The sequence below is a fragment of the Verruconis gallopava genome (assembly GCF_000836295.1).
Source record: "Verruconis gallopava strain CBS 43764 unplaced genomic scaffold supercont1.18, whole genome shotgun sequence".
Classification (NCBI taxonomy): domain Eukaryota; kingdom Fungi; phylum Ascomycota; class Dothideomycetes; order Venturiales; family Sympoventuriaceae; genus Verruconis; species Verruconis gallopava.
The window spans coordinates 1-20,224 of record NW_015622154.1 but is presented as its reverse complement, the minus strand read 5'-3'; the positions used below and the strand labels follow the sequence as shown (position 1 = coordinate 20,224).

The 20,224-nt window shown below is 43.7% G+C and overlaps 8 protein-coding genes across 9 annotated transcripts; 4 read left to right on the top strand and 4 right to left on the bottom strand.

The window, feature by feature from the left end:
• The first annotated feature begins 747 nt into the window (after positions 1-747).
• PV09_05619 (60S ribosomal protein L27a) lies at positions 748-2,467 on the top strand. Its single transcript, XM_016359145.1, has 3 exons — positions 748-812; positions 951-1,120; positions 1,177-2,467. The coding sequence occupies exons 1-3, from the start codon at positions 790-792 to the stop codon at positions 1,431-1,433; spliced, it is 450 nt and encodes a 149-aa protein (XP_016212824.1). The 5' UTR covers positions 748-789; the 3' UTR covers positions 1,434-2,467.
• On the bottom strand, positions 1,833-6,498 carry PV09_05618 (uncharacterized protein). Its single transcript, XM_016359144.1, has 2 exons — positions 5,087-6,498; positions 1,833-5,036 (listed from the first exon to the last, which is right to left on the bottom strand). Exons 1-2 carry the CDS (start codon positions 6,245-6,247, stop codon positions 2,034-2,036), a joined length of 4,164 nt encoding a protein of 1,387 aa, XP_016212823.1. The 5' UTR covers positions 6,248-6,498; the 3' UTR covers positions 1,833-2,033.
• Positions 6,499-6,880: 382 nt separating this feature from the next.
• On the bottom strand, positions 6,881-8,138 carry PV09_05617 (uncharacterized protein). Its single transcript, XM_016359143.1, has 2 exons — positions 8,075-8,138; positions 6,881-8,016 (listed from the first exon to the last, which is right to left on the bottom strand). The coding sequence occupies exons 1-2, from the start codon at positions 8,106-8,108 to the stop codon at positions 7,034-7,036; spliced, it is 1,017 nt and encodes a 338-aa protein (XP_016212822.1). The 5' UTR covers positions 8,109-8,138; the 3' UTR covers positions 6,881-7,033.
• Positions 8,139-9,210: 1,072 nt separating this feature from the next.
• On the bottom strand, positions 9,211-10,243 carry PV09_05616. 2 transcript variants are annotated; one of them, XM_016359141.1, is made up of 3 exons: positions 9,930-10,243; positions 9,795-9,881; positions 9,211-9,743 (listed from the first exon to the last, which is right to left on the bottom strand). In XM_016359141.1, exons 1-3 carry the CDS (start codon positions 10,089-10,091, stop codon positions 9,648-9,650), a joined length of 345 nt encoding a protein of 114 aa, XP_016212820.1. In that variant the 5' UTR covers positions 10,092-10,243; the 3' UTR covers positions 9,211-9,647. The 2 variants fall into 2 exon arrangements, with proteins under 2 accessions (XP_016212820.1, XP_016212821.1); XM_016359142.1 differs by having other exon boundaries at positions 9,211-9,881.
• Positions 10,244-10,350: 107 nt separating this feature from the next.
• Positions 10,351-13,580, top strand: PV09_05615 (uncharacterized protein). The gene is made up of 3 exons (XM_016359140.1): positions 10,351-11,509; positions 11,569-12,833; positions 12,884-13,580. Exons 1-3 carry the CDS (start codon positions 10,420-10,422, stop codon positions 13,475-13,477), a joined length of 2,949 nt encoding a protein of 982 aa, XP_016212819.1. The 5' UTR covers positions 10,351-10,419; the 3' UTR covers positions 13,478-13,580.
• Positions 13,581-13,657: 77 nt separating this feature from the next.
• Positions 13,658-14,556, top strand: PV09_05614 (NEDD8 protein). Its single transcript, XM_016359139.1, has 2 exons — positions 13,658-13,888; positions 13,953-14,556. Exons 1-2 carry the CDS (start codon positions 13,878-13,880, stop codon positions 14,176-14,178), a joined length of 237 nt encoding a protein of 78 aa, XP_016212818.1. The 5' UTR covers positions 13,658-13,877; the 3' UTR covers positions 14,179-14,556.
• PV09_05613 (uncharacterized protein) lies at positions 14,200-15,079 on the bottom strand. Its single transcript, XM_016359138.1, has 2 exons — positions 14,989-15,079; positions 14,200-14,941 (listed from the first exon to the last, which is right to left on the bottom strand). The coding sequence occupies exons 1-2, from the start codon at positions 15,019-15,021 to the stop codon at positions 14,552-14,554; spliced, it is 423 nt and encodes a 140-aa protein (XP_016212817.1). The 5' UTR covers positions 15,022-15,079; the 3' UTR covers positions 14,200-14,551.
• Positions 15,080-15,193: 114 nt separating this feature from the next.
• Positions 15,194-18,257, top strand: PV09_05612 (uncharacterized protein). Its single transcript, XM_016359137.1, has 2 exons — positions 15,194-17,563; positions 17,618-18,257. Exons 1-2 carry the CDS (start codon positions 15,275-15,277, stop codon positions 17,921-17,923), a joined length of 2,595 nt encoding a protein of 864 aa, XP_016212816.1. The 5' UTR covers positions 15,194-15,274; the 3' UTR covers positions 17,924-18,257.
• The last annotated feature ends 1,967 nt before the right edge of the window (positions 18,258-20,224 follow it).

Below are 20,224 nucleotides of genomic sequence, written 5' to 3'. Positions count from 1 at the left end.
AATAGGGTAGTGTTAGTACGAGGGTGAATGGACAGTCCAGTGTTGCTTGGGTTTATGAGACACAAGACGCCTCCCACAACAGTGAGAACAACTCCAACAAAGCTATCTGATTCTGGCACGACTTCCTCTTTCCCGCTGGACAAGTGCCGTGCGCGCTGCTCTGTTGGTTACCTTCAGTTGCAATCAAACATGAAGTTTTGCAAGTGGCGTGTGCAGATCTGAGTGTGATGCTGTCAATGAGTAAGAGAAAGAACACTTTCGCTCTTCAAAACGGAACCGGAAATCGATAGCGATGCGCATCGATGGCAAAAAGCTCGATAACGTGGGCAGTCGATCAGTGTGGGAGGTGCTGAGGTGGAGTGAGAAAGATGAACTCATGAGCTGAATGTCCGGAAATAGAGCGCAGAGTTATGTCTGGCTGACAAAGCAAGGCACGTGCTGTCAGTGGACGTCACGTCCTAAAAAGGCTAGTATATTGGTTGATTAAGATCAGAGATGGCCGGATAGGCGAGGTAGTAAGGGGTGGTATGTGCGAGCACTTGCCAGAAAGCTTCAATCAATCCAATCAATGATCTCAGATTCATCGATCACACCGACAAATGCAACATACTAAAGACATTGTCCGAAAATTAACAAAGTTAAGTTAACTTGATAGTTTAGAATCACGTGACTTTTAATGCCTCGATCTGATGCCTTAAAGCCTGGCGCCGTCTGCAATCCCACATTCATTTAGATTTTCGTGAGTTGCGTACATAGAACCCCCATCGCACAAATCAAAAAGCCATCAACATGCCCACCAGATTAACGAAGACGTAGGTTTCCCTTGAATGATCCGGCGCCATTGAGTTCTACCGCTACATAGAAGACAAATGGATGCAATTTTCCCGCTCGCCGCCGTGAATTGCATAGCAGAACCCTACATTCGTTCGAGAGACTAATAGACCTCACAGGCGGAAGCATCGCGGTCACGTCAGTGCCGGCAAAGGTCGCGTTGGCAAGCATCGAAAGCATCCTGGTGGTCGCGGTCTTGCTGGCGGTCAGCACCACCACAGGACGAACATGGACAAATACCATCCAGGTTACTTTGGCAAGGTCGGCATGAGATATTTCCATAAGCAAAGTATGTGTGAAATTTCGAATTTAGAATTCTAGAGTATACTCTAATATCCTTGGTAGGCAATCATTTCTGGAAACCGGTCATAAACCTCGACAAGCTCTGGTCCCTAGTCCCCGCTGAACAGCGCGAAAAGTATCTCGCAAATAAGGAAGCCGACACCGCCCCGGTCCTCAACCTGCTGGATTTCGGCTATGCTAAGGTCTTAGGAAAAGGTCGCATTCCAGAAATTCCACTTGTTGTCCGTGCTCGATACTTTTCCGCGGAAGCTGAGCGCAAGATTAAAGAAGCTGGCGGCGTAGTCCAGCTCGTGGCATGAACCTTAGCATCGACAATGGCTTTGTGGAACACGAGCGACGTGTTCGAACCCCAAACAGGACTGAATTTTTTTGGCTCGATGCAAGAGAGCCTTTTCAGCGTGGTGGCTGAGGATGATATGTAGTCTAAAAATAGAATGCATTCATCCTGAACATACCCTTGATTCGCATCTATGAGGTACATTGTACTGTTGTTGAAGTTTCACTCTCTTCAGCGTTGCAAAAGCGTACACTGTTTAGCATTAATTTCGTGATTTCCTGGACGCGAGAGGTAAGTCGTGACTTGATGAATTTTCGTCCAATTTTTTGTACTATTCGTATGAGCCATGACGTGTTGAGCTATGTTATTCCGTTTGGAAAAACTTGAATATGATGAAGTGAAGAACTAAACTATCAATTTTCATCATAAGAGCATTTTCATCAGTCTACGGACGACGTGAATGCCACACATATACTAATTCTAGCCGCCATTTATATTGCCGATTGCCAACCATGGTATCAACCTTATCATAAGAGGTTAACAGAATAGTCAAGCGAACGCCGCGCTATGCATGCTTTGCATCACCAGACTAACAAGTCAGCCTAATTTCTTCTAGTTGCTTTCAATTCTTCACTTCACCAACAAGACCCTCTTCCTCTTGATCCTGGTGCATGCTCTTTGGCATCTGTTTAAGATCTGGAACAACTTCATCACCTACAATGGTCCATTGCTCTTCATCCATCTCGTGCTCAAAATCGAAGTGACCGTCTTTACCAAAGGCATCGCTCTTCGAAGACTTCTTTTGAACAAGCGACCGTGCGTAGTCCAGGTCTTGGTAAATGGCGCGAATAGCGGTCGCAACACCATCCTCGGACCGAATTTGCTCGCCTATATACTGTGCCTTCTTTCTCATCCGCTCATCATGGGTAGCGTAGTATAATGCTCGCCCGAGTTTCTTTTCATTCAGAATCCGAATGTAAATACCAACCCCAAGGTCTTCAACACGACTTCCGAAAAAATATTGATCGCCAAAGAATGGTTTAATGATTGTGGGTTTTCCAGCACGTAAACTTGCACCTGTAGTACCCGCGCCACCATGATGGGCTATAGCATCCATCTGTGGAAACAGCCACGAATGTGGAACGGAATACTTGATCTGCAAAACCTCAGGAGGGAAGTCGGGCTCCGCCGTCACCAGTTGAGGCGCTTTTGCTAATCGCTCTGACCAACCTTTGGAAAGAACGCAGCGTAAATCATTGTCCACTACTGCCCGTACGACAGTATGAGTAAGTGCTGCAGGGTTTTCCACTGTGATTGAGCCAAAGCCAATGTAAACAATTTTCTTGCCATCATCTTTTGCCTTTTTAATAAAGTTAATAAGCTCTTCCGGGGGGTCCCAGCCTTGCTCTTCATCAAGGAACCAGTAACCGGTGATGCGAACCCACTCACTCCAGTCAAGTGGTTGGCGTACAACATGTTTGCTAAAATTATAGAGAAAGGGGACCTTGTTTATCGCCAATCTAGAAAGTGAAGTAGGACGGAGACCGAGCTGCCTCTTTCGCCACGCGTTTATTTGACCTGACGTGCTTTTCCAGAACAAAGTGTCAAAAAGTGTATAGGTCATATAGTTATATGTTCCACCAGATTTGTTGTTGGGCACAAAAAATGCGTGTGGAAATGCCCGTGTTCTAGTCCAAGGCATGCCAAATGCACGGAAGTAGGGCACTTGTAGAGCTTCAGAAATGTGTATGCCTACCATAGCACTTGGACTTTCAATTATAATATCACTGTCCTGGCAAGCTTTCCAAGCGCTGTCCATGAGACCTTCGATCCAGGAGCGGAAGCGTAAGGTGGCTTCCCGCATGAAGGAGAGCGTGAACATCCCATTGTCAACGCAAAGTTGCATCAGCACAGCTGGATCGCCTTCAATTGGCGCAAAATCAATGCCGTGCTGTTGAATCCATGGCCCAAATTCTGCGTGAGTAGCTATTTTGGGCTTATGACCTTCGTTGAGGAGGCCTTTGCAGAGAGCAATGTATGGCTGAACGTCTCCTCGAGAACCGATGGTGAGACATGTGATTCTCAGAGACCCCTGAGGTCTAACATCCAAAGCGGATGTAGAAGGGTTATCGAACATCATTGACTCAGCAAGATCATCGTGCTCATCTTCTGACTCATCCATTATCTTCTCTGCGCGTCTGGCTTTCAATAAAGCTTGATGTTCTGCTTTAGCTAGCTTGGTGGCCTTCAACTCTTCCTGTGAGAAGAGTCCCGACTCCACAACGTGAGCGTTTGTCTCAATCGATTGCAATGATAGAAGAATGCTGACCACACAGTCATCACGTAGGCCGACATTGTTGAAGTCGAAGAAAACTTCTTCGTCTCCGCTGACGACTAGACACATGCCAGCGTAGCCTAATCGATAACTAGTGCCCTTCAATGCCGTTTCAATAACTTTCAAAGGGAGCTTCATCTTTGTTGTTCGTGCCATGAGAGGTCGCCAGCATAAATGTGTGCTACCTAAATACAGTTTCCCGTACATAGGAAGTGTTCGTTGTGCATAGCAGTGCCACGATGCCAAGAGTTGCTCAGACTCAGGCAAAGCAAAGTGTTCTCGAAATCTTTGAGCATCCTTCATAGCCTGCTCTTCTTCCTGCTTGTCCGGAACGTTGTCATCTAGGCGCATACCGTGTGGTGAGGCATAATGTCTCGATCCACCATGCCACATACCAGCAACTTTTTCGTAGTAACCCATAGATTCTGTTGCTAGCAAGCTACTCATTTGCTTTGATTGCTTGTTAATGTAGCCTGCAATCCCTGATGCACTCTGCAAAGGAGACATTCCGGCTTTCATCAGACGCCCAATACTGTAACTGGAGTTTATCATTTTTGGCGCATCATGCTGATATTGAGTCAATTCACCCCAAACAGCACGCGAAATAGCTGCTGGTCGCTTTGGCACTGAAAGTCGCTCATCGGATGGTGATCTTGCTTTTCTCCTCTCAGTATCTTGAGAAGCTCGCTGTGGGACGGCCACGTCCGTCTCCGTTCTCGGCTTTTTCGGCGAAGGTGCATAGAGAGTAGGAACTTGAAATACGTCACTTCGATTAAGAATTTGGCTCTCTGAAGCATTTGTATCATCAATTGTCTCGTCCAGGGATTGTATTGCGGCTGACGATTCCGTGTCCTGATCAGCAGAAGTCATGGTGGGTGAGTATGGAGATTCCTGTGAATCTCCTGGAGTAGGTGAAGCAGGTGACCTTTTGCATCGGCCACTGATGGGGACACTATTTCTCCCATCATCATTATCATCATCATTGCTTCGACGACGTAATTCCATACTTGACTCCACTTCTAAACTTGATTTCCTCGACCCTGTGCTGATCCTAGAGCCTGAAAACGCCCGAATCTCTGGAGAATGTGGGTATAATGTTGATCGAACACTTTCCCGTAAAGGTGGCGTATGGGCAGGGACCGCTGACGGTCTCTCCACAAGGCTATGTCTACCGGAACTACGCTCTTCGCTTCCGGACATATCAGAGTCATTCGGCTCGTCATGGCTCTGCACCATCAGCTTTAAAACCCTAGTAGCTTCCTGAGCATGACTATCGAATGTAAAGTAATACTAAAGATATTGTTAGCTATCAATTTGGTTCTTCAATGCAGCATTATTACCTCTTCAACCGCGTAGGTTTCGTCGTTGTCAATAACACGAATCCTTAGTGACTCGGAGAACGCCATACCACGAATATAATTGTTCTCAATGTCCAAAATGTTATCAATAGGCAACGTAATCTTTATGAGACCTCCATTGTTATGAGTATTAAGAAGCTCCTGCTGCAAAACTCTGAGCCAGTCTGTGGCGCTTTCGACGCTGTCTGCTTTCAGTTGATATTGTCTTTTATCTGTCTCCAGGGTAAAGTGAGTTTCATCTTTGCCCTTCTCTCCCCTAGTGGCAAACACTCCTATTGCTCTTCGCATGTCTATCAGTGACCGCGGGTAATTTATCTGCGCAGGGTCCTCGTAGAAACTCAAGACATGACCTTTGAGTTCACAGTAAAATCGATGGTATCTTGGGTCGTGCATCCCTCTTTTGGAAATGTACCCGGTCTTCACAACTTTCGAGGTCATGTGCGGGAGGTAGGCGTAAAAGCAGATGTATCGTTTAGTGACAAAAATATATCCTGGGACATTGACGTTTTGCACAAGTTGACATCTATACTCAGCAATGATGTCCTGTTTTTCTTTAAACTTGAATAATTTTTGCACCTGCTCCGCGAGTGACAACGACGGCTGCAAAAGGTCCTGGGCTGTCCGTTGTCCATCATGAGCTCTTCCCAGCTCTTTGCGCATCTGTATATCAGCGTGGAGTATTTTGCTCAAGTGCGGAGCATTTGCAAGCGTAGCGTCCTCTATGTCTTCTTCATACTCTTGTTCTTGACGCGGTTGTAAGATCTGTGAGGAAGACATGATATCGTTGGTGGCGGTAGCTCCCTTGCGTCCTCGTAGGGGCTTCATCTTAAGTTTGTTTATAGATTTGATGAGTTTTGCTTTCGACGACCTTCGACGATGTTGAAACGATTCCGCCTGTGAAGTCTCGTTCATAAGGATGCCCGCAGCTGTTGGCTGAAGAGCTGGTACAGTCTGGCTCAACGATGTGCCATCATGGCTCCCATCTTCTTCACTATCGTTCGCTATCTCGTCAAGTCCTGCAGCTGAGCCTGCTGCTGCTATCAAACTGAATATGCTCTGGTTGAGATTAACTCCGCCGTGACACGGCGCGCAAATGTCACGCTCTTCGTCACTCCCCTCACGTAGCCGTTCTGGCAAGTCCATGGAGACTCGTGTCTGGTTGGATGTCTGTTTTGTAAGCTTGCGTCCGAGTGTTTCCCGGAGTCTTGTAGCGCTATCCACAGGAGCCGTGGTACGGTTGCCTCTAGGACGCAGACGAGAGAAAATGTAAGAGCAATAAAGCGTAACTCGCACAATGTACAGAATTTCTACCAAGTTGAAAGTGCTTTAGCGACTCCCAGAGAGAGACAGAAGCGTGGAAAGCATGATGTGATCACATACTGTCTCACTTTGCATTTGATTCAACGGTTCGCTCATGAGAACACTGGACCACATGCACGCAGACTAAGCTTCAATTATCACTAGTCCTGTTTGAGCGAGTTAGCGTGGGGCGCAACCCAAGTGAGCTTAGCAGCATCATAATCAGGATGTGACGCTGGATATAAAAAGTCCATGTTTTTGCGCCGAAATAAATCTCGCTGAAGAAGATAAATGCCTTCATGCCTGGCAACGAATCGCTACCTGCGTTTAATTTGATTTAATTTACTGCAGTTTGGCTTGGCACATTAAGCTAAGCTCGCGCCGGTCGGATTGTGGTAACCGAAAGGATTAACTCTGTGCCCAAGTTCTTCCGTTTATAAATACAGATTCCCAGGATATATGGCTTTCCATCATCCTAATAAATTGAATTCAAGAAAGAATTTAAGAGCACCAAATCAGGGACAACGTATAATGTCATGTGCAGCTCCGAAGAGTCACACATAAGAGCAGACAATTCAAAGTCCCCTAGTCAAATGTGCGAGGACTGTTTTGATTGCTAAGAATTGAACTCTAGTCTTCCATTATATCGTTCGAATCAGTTGCCTCCCCTTCCTCGGCGTTTTCAAGAAGAGTAGCTATGACTTCTTCACGCATAGCAGTATCTTCTCCCATCGCCTCAATGTTCAATCGGTTGATTTGCAATTCAGTCGCTCCACCCTGTTGAGAGAGCAACTTCGACATCTCCTCAGTCTCAGTAGCAGCTTCGTCATTCTGTTCAGTCGGATCGGGAGTAGTCTCCCTTGCGGCAGACATTGATCTCGATCTTGAATGAGGTCTACTGCCCTCTCGACCTGAGTTTTCCTGCTCCTCATCACGCACTAGATAACCGTCCCCTTCCATGATCTTAAGCTCGTCGTCTTGTTGTTGCAGCTCGGGATGCTGAATACCCTTCATATCCATCAAAGCTGCTTGTACAGCGCCAAACCATTGACGCCGTCGAACGTTAACCGCTTGGGCATACTCCTTTGCCTCTTGCTCCTGTTCGGCAATCTCTTTCTGTAACTTTTCATGCATTTGCGTTTGTTCTTCTCGTGACTTGAGTAGCTTGTTACTGAATATCTTGTCCGCGAGCTCGTCATACTTCTTGCGCGACTCCATTGTCTGCCGTGCGAGTTCCAACTGTGATTTAAGCTCAATATTCGACTTTCTAATCTTTTCCGCAGTGTCCATGATCTTGAGTTTCTTCGAAGCGTAACGTTCTCTTTCTCGTTCGTTTGATCGCTGCAAAAGTTGGATGCGTACCATACTACTCTCTAGGGCCGCAAAGTCTAGTTTCATGTCTTCACGCCATCGCTCTCTTTCTCTGTTCACTCGCGCAGCAAAATCGTCCGCGGGCTCGGTCTCAACATTCCCATCTTCTGGTACGTCAGGTGGCGGTGTCGGTAAGTGTCGGCTGCGTTTGAGTATAACGGAATCCGAGTGCGTTAAGCGCTTGAAGACTCGCTGGAATGGCTTCTGCTCGACGGCAAGCAGTCTGACCGCATGGAGATCATCTGTTTAGCAAAAGTTAGATACCCAGCATTCTGCCATTCTAGGGCAAAAAATTTATACTCTCTTCGGAATCATAGAGCCAGAATGAGGCCATTCTACATGTATCACAGCTTAATTAAATGATAGAACGGTTGCAAGCTCTTTCGGCTAAGGTTCGTTGGACTTAAGAGTTATTATCCCTTGTTGCCTTAGGGCAGCCCTACCCTAGGTATGAATCAATCAGATCTTTGCATCTCCCGAAACCTTCGTTAATACGCTACTTTCTCTCTCCTTTCACGAATTCATCAGAATGCCGTCTCTGTTCTGGACATTAGGATGCATTTATGGTGCAAGTTCTGTGATGCTTGGCGCATTTGGCGCTCATGGGCTGAAAAAAAAGATTGCTGATCCACAACGGATAAGCAATTGGAGCACGGCAGCACATTATCAAGTGAAGTTCCTTTACAATCTGAATTCCTCGGAGCTACTTTACGCTAATTATTGAATAGCTTATTCATTCAGGAGTGCTTCTCTTTGCAAGTTGTGCTGCTCCGAAGAACAAAGTCGCCATGTCCCTCCTGGCTCTCGGCATGCTCGGTTTTTCTGGTTCAATATATCTCCTTACTCTCGATCCGGTGCGCTTCAAGTCTTTGGGTCCAGTAACGCCCTTTGGTGGCCTTTGCCTGATTGGTGGATGGGTGGCTTTAGCCTTCACAAAGAGAATTCCTCCCGTAGCATAAGCAAAACGTTACCTCGTTAAACTCAGCGCCTCTTTGCTGGTTGGAATCGGAGCATCCATCCATGCAGACTTTGCCATATCCCGCGATTCAACTCTTCGCAGTCTAGAACATAACTTGCAGGCATCTAGGACTTGATTTTAATCATACGTCCTTCGTGACTTCAGGAATCTAATCACAGCTATTTTCGACAGCGAAAAGCCAAATTCAGAATTCATGAATAGATGAATGCAAGGACCCTTGTTCGCATTGTTGCTTAGAGCCATTGCTCTGATCGTGTACCACTTCCTTGGACTGAATGGCTTGCTATTTCTAGTCCCTACCTCGTAAACTCTGTGTTATCAATCAATAAACGAATACTATTCGCGATCTTGCTCTAAAAAGTCCTTGCATAGGTTTTGTTAGTGTCTGCCAACTTCAATAAGCCGTACATTAAAACAAGCTATTTTCATGAGATGACATGTTGCGAGACAAGAACGCTATTGAAATTATACGCCATTGCCACCATATGATCAAATGGAGGAACCTAACGATGGTGATCGTACTACATAGAATACACATTCTAACATTAATGTTTTGGTTCAGAAAACACGCCCAGCTCAGATTCCATTCTGAAATGATTTGCTGCCTAGCGAACCATGTTGTAGACAATCAACATTCTCACCGATCGATTTCGGACATTAATGTCAAATCGTCAACATGTAAGCATGTTTGGATCATAGCAACGATAAGAATGAGATTCTCATCTGACGGTTCTAACAAACCCTTTGGAAGCAACGCTTACCGAACAGTGCAAAACATTTTTAGACCCAAGCAAATACTCTAAACATTCTAGGCCCAGGCTAAACCCTTGACAATTGGAGTGAATGGCTTAAAGACAAAGATGTCTTCTCCAATAGCACTGGTTAAATATCGTTTCAAGAAGCATATCTGGCCTTCGCCTCTGCGATAATCTCCTTCGCCTTTGCCACTTCCTCCACAGAGGTGACATCATCAACGTGCTGGTTTTGTTCCTAGTTCACTGATCAGAGGGGATTCCAAAGCCTACTAAGAGCTCCACACACAATCTCTTCCTCTAATTGATTGATGGCTTTTTGGATCTTGCCCTTCATCGATATCAACACCGTCCTCGTCTCTGCCAAGGCTTGTTTCTGCCAAGCAAGGTTAGTATCACAACTTTACCTGAAAATTCCGCATACCTCTTGTTTTAGCTCATATTCTACATTCTCACCGTCGCCGCTGTTTTCCATCGTCTGAATTCGGATCTGCTGCTGCTCGATTTCCTTATGGTAGCTTGCCTCCTCTTTCATCAGGCGGCGGACGACGGACGTCGCTATTGCCAGCTTCGATGGAGGTGCCATATTTGCAGACTATATTTGCCACGAGTACAATGTAATTAAGGATAATGTCTGTATAGCCCCCAAAGAGGATCAAAGACTGTCGACGACAGGTTTTGCTTTGGTTTATGTAATTCCGTGATGTTTTGATGGTTACGATTGAGTCGTGAATGAAGGTCATTGGACAGAGAAAGCTGCTGACAGGAGCGAGCAAATCACTTAGATTTCCCCTTTCATCTAGCGCGTTTGACCCCCAACGCGTTTCGCGCTGGCTCTCCAATATCTCATCTCCTTGCTACTTTCACCTTTTGGCCATAATACATACTGTATCGGCTCACAATATATCACAGTTATGTCTTCTCCTGATTTTCGGCGCTCGCAGCGCAATAATGGTACTCCGCGACCTCCCCCTCTTTCTTCGCAGCTGTCAGCGTCATCTCCACTTTTCTTCCAGTCTTCTCCAGCACCAGACGCAGACGCTATCAATGGCGACACAGCATCTTTACAAAGGAGTGCAGAAGTAGACGGCGATCAGACACCAAGAGCATCGCAAGCCAATATTGGAGAGTCGTCTCCAATTCGATATGCCTCAAGCTCAAGTCCGATACGACCAGGAAATAGCAATACGCGCTCAATGGACCTCCAAAGCAGCAGTAGCGCTTTGTTCATTCGATCAGCCCTCAACGATAGTGCTACATTGAATATCATACCTCGAGGAGATATCAATTCAGATTTCTGGGGTGCCAAAGGCCCAAGGAGACAATTTATCATTGACCAGAATGGCATGCCTGCAGACATCTCCGAGGCCACTACATTTTCAAACCTCAACCCAAACACGTCAGATGCAGATGCACTTGGCGGTATGGATAATATGGTTATCTGGGGCACTAATGTGTCTCTCACCGACACGAAACATGCATTCGACGACTTCCTCAGAAACTACAGGAAGAAATATCGTATGATCATGGACGGTGAGCTTGCCCAAGGTGAGCAACTTGGACCTGATCATCCAGGAAATGTCAAGGAATACTGGGATATGCTCGAGATGATGCTTGAGCTGAATATTACAGCCTTAAATCTTGACATCCGAAGTCTAAAAGCGTATCCTCCAACCAGAAAACTATGGCAACAGTTGCAAACATATCCAGAAGAGTGTGTGCCAGTCATCGACGCATGCATCAAGGACGCAATGATCGAACTTGCCGAAAAGAGGATTCACGAAGAACGAGCACTGATCAACCAAGCGCATAATAGTAGGCAGCGCGATTCGAGTTCACTACCTCCTGTGCCAAGCTCAGATAACCCCGGGGTCGAACATCATAGTATGACAGAGCAATTTAAAAAGCTTGAAATGTACAGGAAAGAAGTCGAGGAGAAAAGGTATACTGTTCGTCCTTTTGGCTTAGACAAAACAGTCAATTTGCGTGATCTGAACCCAGGAGGTGAGTCTAAGCCTTTTCAACGATCGTGTCTCTTTTTTGCATGCTAATAAAATCTGCAGACCTTGATAGGCTAGTTAGTATCAGAGGGCTCGTCATTCGTACAACTCCTATCATACCCGACATGAAAGAGGCTTTTTTCAAGTGCGCAGTCTGCTTTCACGTAGTTACAGTTCAGATTGATCGTGGCAAGATATCCGAGCCCACAAAGTGTCCGCGCGCAGCCTGCGAATCCTCCAATTCAATGCAGATCGTACACAATCGAAGCAAGTTTGCAGACAAGCAAGTCGTCAAATTACAGGAAACTCCTGACGAAGTGCCGGATGGCCAAACACCGCACTCAGTTTCGCTATGTGTTTACGATGATCTGGTGGATGTTTGCAAACCTGGCGACAGGGTGGAGGTAACTGGATTGTTCAAGGCAAATCAAATGAGGATCAATCCAAGGCAAAGATCAATTAAGAACATCTTCAAAACTTTCGTTGATGTCGTCCACATCCAGAAGGTTGACAAGCGCCGACTCGGACTAGATACTACTACCATAGAGGAAGAGGTGGCCGAACACGTCGCGGGTGAAACAAGGGAGATTCGCAAGATATCAGAAGAGGAAGAGGCTCGGATCAAGGAGACAGCGGCAAGACCGGATGTTTACGACCTCTTATCTCGTTCGCTGGCCCCAAGCGTCTACGAGATGGAAGATGTCAAGAAAGGACTGCTACTGCAACTCTTTGGTGGCACAAACAAGAGCTTCGAGAAAGGTGGCAGTCCGAAGTATAGGGGTGACATTAATGTCTTACTTTGCGGTGATCCATCCACGTCGAAGTCTCAACTCCTCAGATATGTTCATCAAATTGCACCGCGAGGTGTTTACACTAGTGGAAAAGGCTCATCAGCTGTTGGACTGACAGCATATGTCACTCGCGATCCAGAAACGCGACAGATGGTGCTGGAGTCTGGTGCTCTGGTTCTGTCCGACGGGGGCATCTGTTGTATTGATGAATTTGACAAGATGGGGGACGCCACACGCTCAGTTCTGCACGAGGTTATGGAACAGCAAACCGTCTCTATCGCTAAGGCAGGCATTATCACAACACTCAACGCTCGAACAAGTATTCTCGCATCGGCAAACCCAATAGGAAGCAAGTACAATCCTAATTTACCAGTGCCTCAAAATATAGATCTTCCGCCAACCTTGCTATCAAGGTTCGACTTGGTATACCTTGTGCTTGATCGAATTGATGAGCAAGCAGACCGGAAATTGGCTAGACACATGGTGGGCATGTACCTTGAGGACACACCTGAGAACGCCAGTCGTGATGAAGTCTTGGTAAGAAGTAGAGTATTTTCTATTGTCTTGTTACTAATTGTTGGGATTAGCCGGTCGAATTCCTCACAGCATACATATCCTATGCTCGTCAGCACGTTCAACCAAGCATAACAGAGGCTGCATCAAAAGTCCTCGTAGACAGTTACGTTGCAATGCGCTCTCTTGGTGCTGATGTCCGGGCTCAGGACCGTCGAATAACCGCCACAACTCGCCAGCTCGAATCCATGATCCGTCTTTCTGAAGCTCATGCAAAAATGCGACTAAGCTCGGTCGTAGAAGCCCGCGATGTTGAAGAAGCTGTTCGTCTGATCAAAAGCGCTTTGAAACAAGCCGCTACTGATTCGAGGACTGGCTTGATCGATATGGGCCTCCTAACTGAGGGTGTTTCTGCGAGCGAGCGCAAGAGGCAGGATAATCTCAAAATGGCTGTGCTTGGCGTTCTCGACGAAATGTTGCAATCCGGGGCTACGGGTAACGTTAGGATTTCTGACATCACAAAGAAGATTAGTGATGGCGAGAGTGGTAGTCAGGCTGATATCAAAGAGATTCTAGATGCTCTCCGAGCTCTGGAGCTTGAGGGAAGCGTGCAGCTCGTTGGCGAAGGAGCTAGAAGGACCGTTCGAAGGGTGACACGAGTCGCCTAGAATGAGCGTGTATGAAGAAAATCAGAATAGACGTTGTATTCCCAGGTCGTTAAAAGGCTACTGACAAAAAAGTGAATGTTGTAATAAGTTATTAAATCCTATTAACACTGAAATTTACAATGATTTTTTCCTTCTCCTATTTGCTTGCAAATATAGACTTCTTAGCGGATTAATATAATACCTGTTTGCCGACGCTGAAGCTTTGAAACGTGCACAGGTCTTGGCACCAAAGACACCAGCCCGCCGACCTAGGATTCAGGTAGAATAATTAACAACTTGAAGCGTGTGCACTACTACAAGCAACATTATCACCTCCAAAGACAAATTCACGAAGTGCTAAAGAGTCTATATCCAACATCGGAGTTGTGACACTGCTTGAGTGCTTACTAACTTTACCAAAATGCTCATCAAGTAAGGCGCTTGCGACCCCACCATCCTCTCTCTTCTGTATGCCATAGCTAAAAGATAGAACCAGAGTCCGTACCCTCACTGGCAAAGAGATTGAACTTGACATCGAGCCGGACTACCCGGTCAAGAGAATTAAGGAACGCGTCGAAGAGAAGGAAGGAATACCCCCACCACAGCAACGTTTGATTTTCGGAGGCAAGCAGATGAATGATGACAAAACCGCCGCAGAGTACAACCTAGAGGGGGGAGCAACATTACATTTAGTCTTAGCATTGAGAGGAGGCATTTTCTAAGTGTATGGGGAGCATAACGTAATCACTTCAAAGGCACCTTCACACAAGGACGGGCTATATGGGCAAAGACGAACAACTTATGCGTGAACCGCCTGCTTTACACATGTGAAATAAAAAGCAAGATATCGCTGGTACGGATCAAAATCATATGCTTCCATTTTTCAATGCAGAGGCATATAAGCTTCTCAGGCGAACGTGTGTAACAGCGATTTCGACATCTTGCAGTCGTCTTCCCGAACTCCTGTGCAAATCTACTTAAGCAGAGAAATTCACTTTTTTCATAAATCATCGATCTTCCCAGCTTATTCATGACCTGTTCGCCTCATGATTCCTAGAGTTTAGCCACGTACTTTCACTAGAAGAAAAAAGAGCCTTAGCCAGTCTCTCCTTCCTTCTTAATCTTCTTCTTTTCCTTTTTCTTTTTGCTTCTGTCTCTCTTCCGCAAGCCTTCCATATTCTTTTTGCAGATATCAGCGTATCTAAAGTAGAACGCTTCCAGCTGATCAGGCTTTACGATCGTGCTAATCTTCGTTTTCTGTCCCGCTTTTCTCTTCTCAGGAGATGCTGCATTGCTTGCCCTGATGATGAGGGGTAATGGATTCAAGCAATTAAGGTCCCAAAGTGAGTTACCGGCTATCTCTCCTTCCTTTGGTAGAATATTTGGGGGGCGCTGGTCATACGTAAGGCGTTTCTGGCTGAGTAGCACAGTTCCGTGACCATTGGCCTGACAACTCTTAAGTAGCACTGCGAGCTGTTCGAAGAACTATTCTCAGTTAGCCCTTGACGTATGAAAACTGCTTCTCCGCGTACTTCTTCATGATTCATGTGCTTAGCTTCAGGCATCGTGTGATTTCTTCCTTATTGGATTCCCTTCCTCAACTAGAAGTCCTCATGACGAACGATGATGACTGTGGGTAGGAAGCTAAACTCATAACGGAGATTGTACGGAGATTTTCCGGTGATCTGTTCACATCCATTTTTTCCTCTGCATGGCCCTTGCGGCTGTACATCCAGAACTCTAACCTTGAAAATAGTGACAACCCTATGGACAATTAACAAGGCGTCGGATTTATTGCTACGATCTATCTACCCAGACATGAGACGCACTACACCTAGGGGGCCAAAACTGCCCTCGTCTCTGCTCGACAGATTGAGCGTCAGAGCTTACAGCAATAGCCAAAACTCATATCACCGCAAACACGACTGGAGTACGGGTCAAAAAGGGCAGCGGAAAGCTCTCAGAGATCTCCAAAAAGGTCATCGCTCTCAAGAGCATAGATATCGATCTGAGCCTGGTAAAGCCATACTAAGTTCAGAATCTCCTAGAAGCAATCAAGAAACCAGTAACGAGGACCTGAAATCCACACCCGCATTGGATGTGAAGATAAAAGTGTCTGGATCGGCTCATGAACAAAATCCGATACCACAAGAAAGGAGAAAAGCCAACTCGAGACAGTCAGACTGTCCTCCACTTTCACTCACGGTGAAGGCAAAACTAAACGAAGACGACGCAGAAATTGCATTTCTAGAGAAAAAACTGGGGTTGAAAGGAAAAAAAAAACGCTCTCGAGTGTTTGATGATGACTTTGGCGATTTGTTGGACGGTTTGGATGAGTACGTGGACGGCACAGTCGAGAAACGAAACCGCACTAATTACAATGACTTTCTGTTCGACAAGAGAAAGCGAATGCGAACGTCTGATAATTATCTGGAAACTGATAGCTCGGATTGTGAGCGTTCATCGCAGGAAGAGAGCTGCGACCTAAACATCACTGCCAAAAATGAGATAGATGACAGTCCCAATTACAATTTGGTGATGGGTGTAAAGAAAGACTGTATTCAGGAAGTCGAATTCCGAGGGTTTGGTGAGCTGGAGCACGAAGCTTTAAGCCACAATTCTAATAACGATGATGTCAACAAGATCGGGAGTGGAGGCTCTACTGTGAAGGAAGAGCAGCGTGATGGGCGTCGACGCGAAAACCCTTACGTTCCACCCGTTTCTGCCATGGCAACGGAGGAGAAATACATACCACCATTACTGCGGACAACGGCAGCCACAGGAGTCGAGGATCTGACAAAACTTCGACGACTTTTGCGTGGACTCGTAAACCGTCTATCAGAAAGCAACATGCCTAGCATTCTACGTGATGTTGAGAATGCATATGCAAATAATGCAAGACAACATGTATCTACCATTCTAGTGGATCTTTTGTTGGACATTTTGCATGACCGCACGGCTCTTATGGACACCTTTATCATCCTACATGCTGGCTTTGCCGCTGCCACATACAAATTAATTGGAGCTCACTTTGGGGCGCAACTTCTAGAGCGCATCGTCTCTGATTTTGATACAGTATATACTGCGGAGCTGAAATCTTCCAGTAACTCGAAGGAAACCACAAATCTTATAGCCTTTCTTGCACAGCTCTACACATTCCAGCTTGTTGGGAGTAACGTCATATTCGACTATATCCGCCTTTTTTTGGCTGATTTGTCTGAGTTGAACACAGAATTACTCCTTAAAATTGTCAGGAATTGTGGTCCTCAACTTCGACACGATGATCCTTCTTCACTAAAAGACATCGTTGTCCTTCTTCAGCGATCTGCAGCGGAGGCCACCGCAACAAAATTGCCCACGCGCACGAAGTTCATGATTGAAACCATCAACGATCTCAAAAACAATCGGCAGAAATCTGGCAGCATCTTGTCCGTAGCTGCGGAGCACACTGTACGCATGAAGAAAATATTAGGCACAATGAACACAAGGTCCAAGGCCAACGAGCCTCTCGGCGTTGGCCTATCTGATATAAGAGGCTCTTCGAAGGAGGGTAAGTGGTGGCTTGTAGGCGCAAGCTGGAAGAACGATTTACGGAAATCAAGCGCGACTACCGGAGAAGATCATATATGCCAGGATAATGGTTCACAAGAACGCTTATACTCTACCGATTTCGATACAAATTTCCTCGTCCTTGCTAAAGAGCAGCGCATGAACACAGATGTTCGCCGCACAATATTTATCAACATTCTCTCCGCTTCTGATTACAAAGACGCATGTATGCGTTTGAATAAACTCAAGCTGAAGAAAACTCAGGAGCTTGAAATCCCGGCGGTTTTGATCCATTGTGCAGGGGCTGAGAAAGGTTACAATCCGTACTACACACTTATTGCAAAGCAACTATGCACTGAACATCGCTACAAATGGGCAATGCAGTACTGTCTTTGGGGCCTGTTTAGGCGCATGGGCGAAAAGAATACATCTACAGATGACAGTGATGGGGAGCAAGATAATGATGACGACTGTGTGGACCTAAGGAAGATTGTAAACCTAGGAAAGATGTATGGGCAACTTATTGCTGATGGCGCACTGTCCTTGACTTCTCTCAAGGTATGTTACGAATTTGAACCGCTCTACCGACTTAACAGACTCATGCCTCGACAGGTGCTAAATTTTGCATACTTGCAAGCAAAAACGACAACTTTTCTGGAGATTCTTCTTGCAACCGCTCTATCCCAACTATCATGTCGCATTAAAATGGCCGCTTATGATAGCAACAGTCTGAGGTCTGTCATTACTACAATGTTTTCGAGTGCCAAAGAAACACCCCAGGTTATCATGGGTCTTCAGCTCTTTCTATCAAGGCAGATGAAGGTTGAAGACTTAGGTTTAAGCGAATCTATCTCTAAGTCGCTCAGAGAAGCCATTAGGGTCACAAAAAAAGTCCTCTCAGACTTATCAACATCCTGATTGGACGCCGGGGTTGCCTGTATGTGCAGACCTAGAGTGTAAGGGGTTGATGTAGGCGTGATATCAAGATGGGAAGCAGTATATCTGGATTAGGTGTCAAGACTGGCGACTAAGGAAGTAAACTGAGCTGAGTGCTATACTTGGTATAAATACCCCTCTTTTATGACTATTAATAAATAGATTTTCTTTTATAGCTTCTTTATAGGCCATATATTTAGCTTCATAGCTACTTATAGTAGGGGTTTTTTAAAGTTTGGAAAGCTATATTATAAGTGCTGATTATACTATTTGATTTTCTTTACAAGGTTCTTATATAAAGAAAAAAATATATAGCCTGATATTGATTTTCTTACTATAAGATTACCCCCCCAATCTGAGTCTATATAACCAGTTAGGTTTATTAGACTAGATTGATTTGTTGTATATGATAAGCAGTATTTACTAGTATTTAATAAATACCCCTATAGATGATTTATAGCTTTGAAATGTTCTTAACTGGGATTAGATATAAATCTAGCTAATAAGTAAACACTTATTACTAGATCAGGTCTGGTCCATGTAGTAAGGTATATAAGAGATCCTATTTCTTACTGAAATTATTTTATATCTCTTATATTTACCTTACTTATATTTTCTACTAGTTTTGTACTAGTAGATAGTAATATTTTCCTAGGTTTAACTATGGATTTTTTAAACTTACTAATAATATTATATATATAGTCTTCTTAACTAATATATATATTATTAGCTTATCTTTTTATTTGAATTCCTAGGAAGTGTTTAATCTTATCTAGATTAGATATTTCTAATCCTTATAAGGTTAAATTTTGATATAGTATTTTTATTAGATAATAATTTTTAGTAAAAACTAATATATCATCTATATATACTGCTAATATTATATCTTCTTTATAATATATAGTAGTATCTATAACAGATTGGTAGAATTTTAATTTTTTAACTAATATATTAGTTAAAAATAGCTATTACTATCTTGCAGATTATTTTAGACCATATAAAGCTTTATTAAGCTTATAAACCTAATTAGGTTTTTTTTAATCTATAAATCCTTAAGGTTATTCTATATATACTTCTATATCTATAGGTGTATTTAGGAATGCTTATTTTATATCCCATTATTCTATAGACCAGTTATAATATATAACTATATATAATAGAATCCTTATAGTATCAGGCTTAGTAGTACTAATAAATATTTCTTTATAATTTATACTATATACCTATATATAACCTTTTACTACCCAGCAAGCCTTATATTTTATAGAACTATCAGGTTTAATCTTCTTATTAAATACCTATCTACCCTATAAAACCTTTTGATTAGGTTTAGGTACTAAAGTCCATGTATTATTTTTAATAAGCTAATTAATTTCCTAATTATAAGTTTCTAAGTAATGCTCTTTATCAGGATAAGTCATTATCTCTTGATAGCTTATTAGTTCTATATCAGTTATTAAAGCTTATTCTAATAACTGATTATATAGGCTTCACCAGTTATTAGGATCTATTAAGTTTTCTTAATTATTACTAGTTACTAGGGCTATTTTATCCTCTATATCTTCCTAATCAGATATATTTGGTGAATCTGCTGATTCTATATCTGATATATCTTTAGATATATAAGGATTTTTTAGAGAATTAAGAGGTAATTCTTTAAATCTACCTTCTAGTATTTTTATATCTCTTGATCAGATAGTCTTATTAGATATAAAATCTAGTAATTTATATTAATTTAATCCATATCCTATTAGATAATAGGGTTTTAATCTTAGGTCCAGCTTATTTAATACCTGATTAGTGTTAAGCTTTGGTATTGGAGGGCGGATGCTTAGTAAGATTTATATAGAAGAAAACTTATATATTGAAGATATATATTTTTGTTTTACTTACTTTACAAAACTGAGGTAGGTCATGTTGCTTATATAGACCAATTACCCCGCTTTTCATACAGCCTCGGTTAGTTGAATACCTCGGTTATTACCTAATACCTGAATGACTAATATTTTCATTCTGTTATTTAAGAAATATATTATAAATCTCATTCTGGATTAACACACCCCCTTAAGCTATTATAAGTAGGACAATTTAGGTACTTATATATAGCTTATTTTGATCAGGTATCTTATATTTATTTTAGGTTAAGACCTCTGAAAAATGCTTGCCATTTGGGTCCTGTAAGTATTTTAGTAAATCCATCAGCTATCATTTTGTTAGTAGGAATATATAGAAGGTCTATATTATTCTCTACTATATGATATCTGATAAAATGATACATTATAT

Coding starts and splice junctions, on each gene's coding strand:
- PV09_05619 (XM_016359145.1), top strand. CDS start 790: ATGCCCACCAGATTAACGAAGAC. Junction 813..950: donor CCCACCAGATTAACGAAGAC/GTAGGTTTCCCT, acceptor TAGACCTCACAG/GCGGAAGCATCGCGGTCACG. Junction 1,121..1,176: donor GAGATATTTCCATAAGCAAA/GTATGTGTGAAA, acceptor TATCCTTGGTAG/GCAATCATTTCTGGAAACCG.
- PV09_05618 (XM_016359144.1), bottom strand. CDS start 6,247: ATGGACTTGCCAGAACGGCTACGTGAGGGGAGTGACGAAGAGCGTGAC. Junction 5,037..5,086: donor AAACCTACGCGGTTGAAGAG/GTAATAATGCTG, acceptor CAATATCTTTAG/TATTACTTTACATTCGATAG.
- PV09_05617 (XM_016359143.1), bottom strand. CDS start 8,108: ATGGCCTCATTCTGGCTCTATGATTCCGAAGAGA. Junction 8,017..8,074: donor GCTCTATGATTCCGAAGAGA/GTATAAATTTTT, acceptor TTTGCTAAACAG/ATGATCTCCATGCGGTCAGA.
- PV09_05616 (XM_016359141.1), bottom strand. CDS start 10,091: ATGGCACCTCCATCGAAGCTGGCAATAGCGACGTCCGTCGTCCGCCGC. Junction 9,882..9,929: donor AATATGAGCTAAAACAAGAG/GTATGCGGAATT, acceptor CTTGCTTGGCAG/AAACAAGCCTTGGCAGAGAC. Junction 9,744..9,794: donor ATCAATTAGAGGAAGAGATT/GTGTGTGGAGCT, acceptor TCAGTGAACTAG/GAACAAAACCAGCACGTTGA.
- PV09_05615 (XM_016359140.1), top strand. CDS start 10,420: ATGTCTTCTCCTGATTTTCGGCGCTCGCAGCGCAATAATGGTACTCCG. Junction 11,510..11,568: donor GCGTGATCTGAACCCAGGAG/GTGAGTCTAAGC, acceptor TAAAATCTGCAG/ACCTTGATAGGCTAGTTAGT. Junction 12,834..12,883: donor CCAGTCGTGATGAAGTCTTG/GTAAGAAGTAGA, acceptor TGTTGGGATTAG/CCGGTCGAATTCCTCACAGC.
- PV09_05613 (XM_016359138.1), bottom strand. CDS start 15,021: ATGCCTGAAGCTAAGCACATGAATCATGAAGAA. Junction 14,942..14,988: donor AGCACATGAATCATGAAGAA/GTACGCGGAGAA, acceptor AACTGAGAATAG/TTCTTCGAACAGCTCGCAGT.
- PV09_05612 (XM_016359137.1), top strand. CDS start 15,275: ATGAGACGCACTACACCTAGGGGGCCAAAACTGCCCTCGTCTCTGCTC. Junction 17,564..17,617: donor TGTCCTTGACTTCTCTCAAG/GTATGTTACGAA, acceptor ATGCCTCGACAG/GTGCTAAATTTTGCATACTT.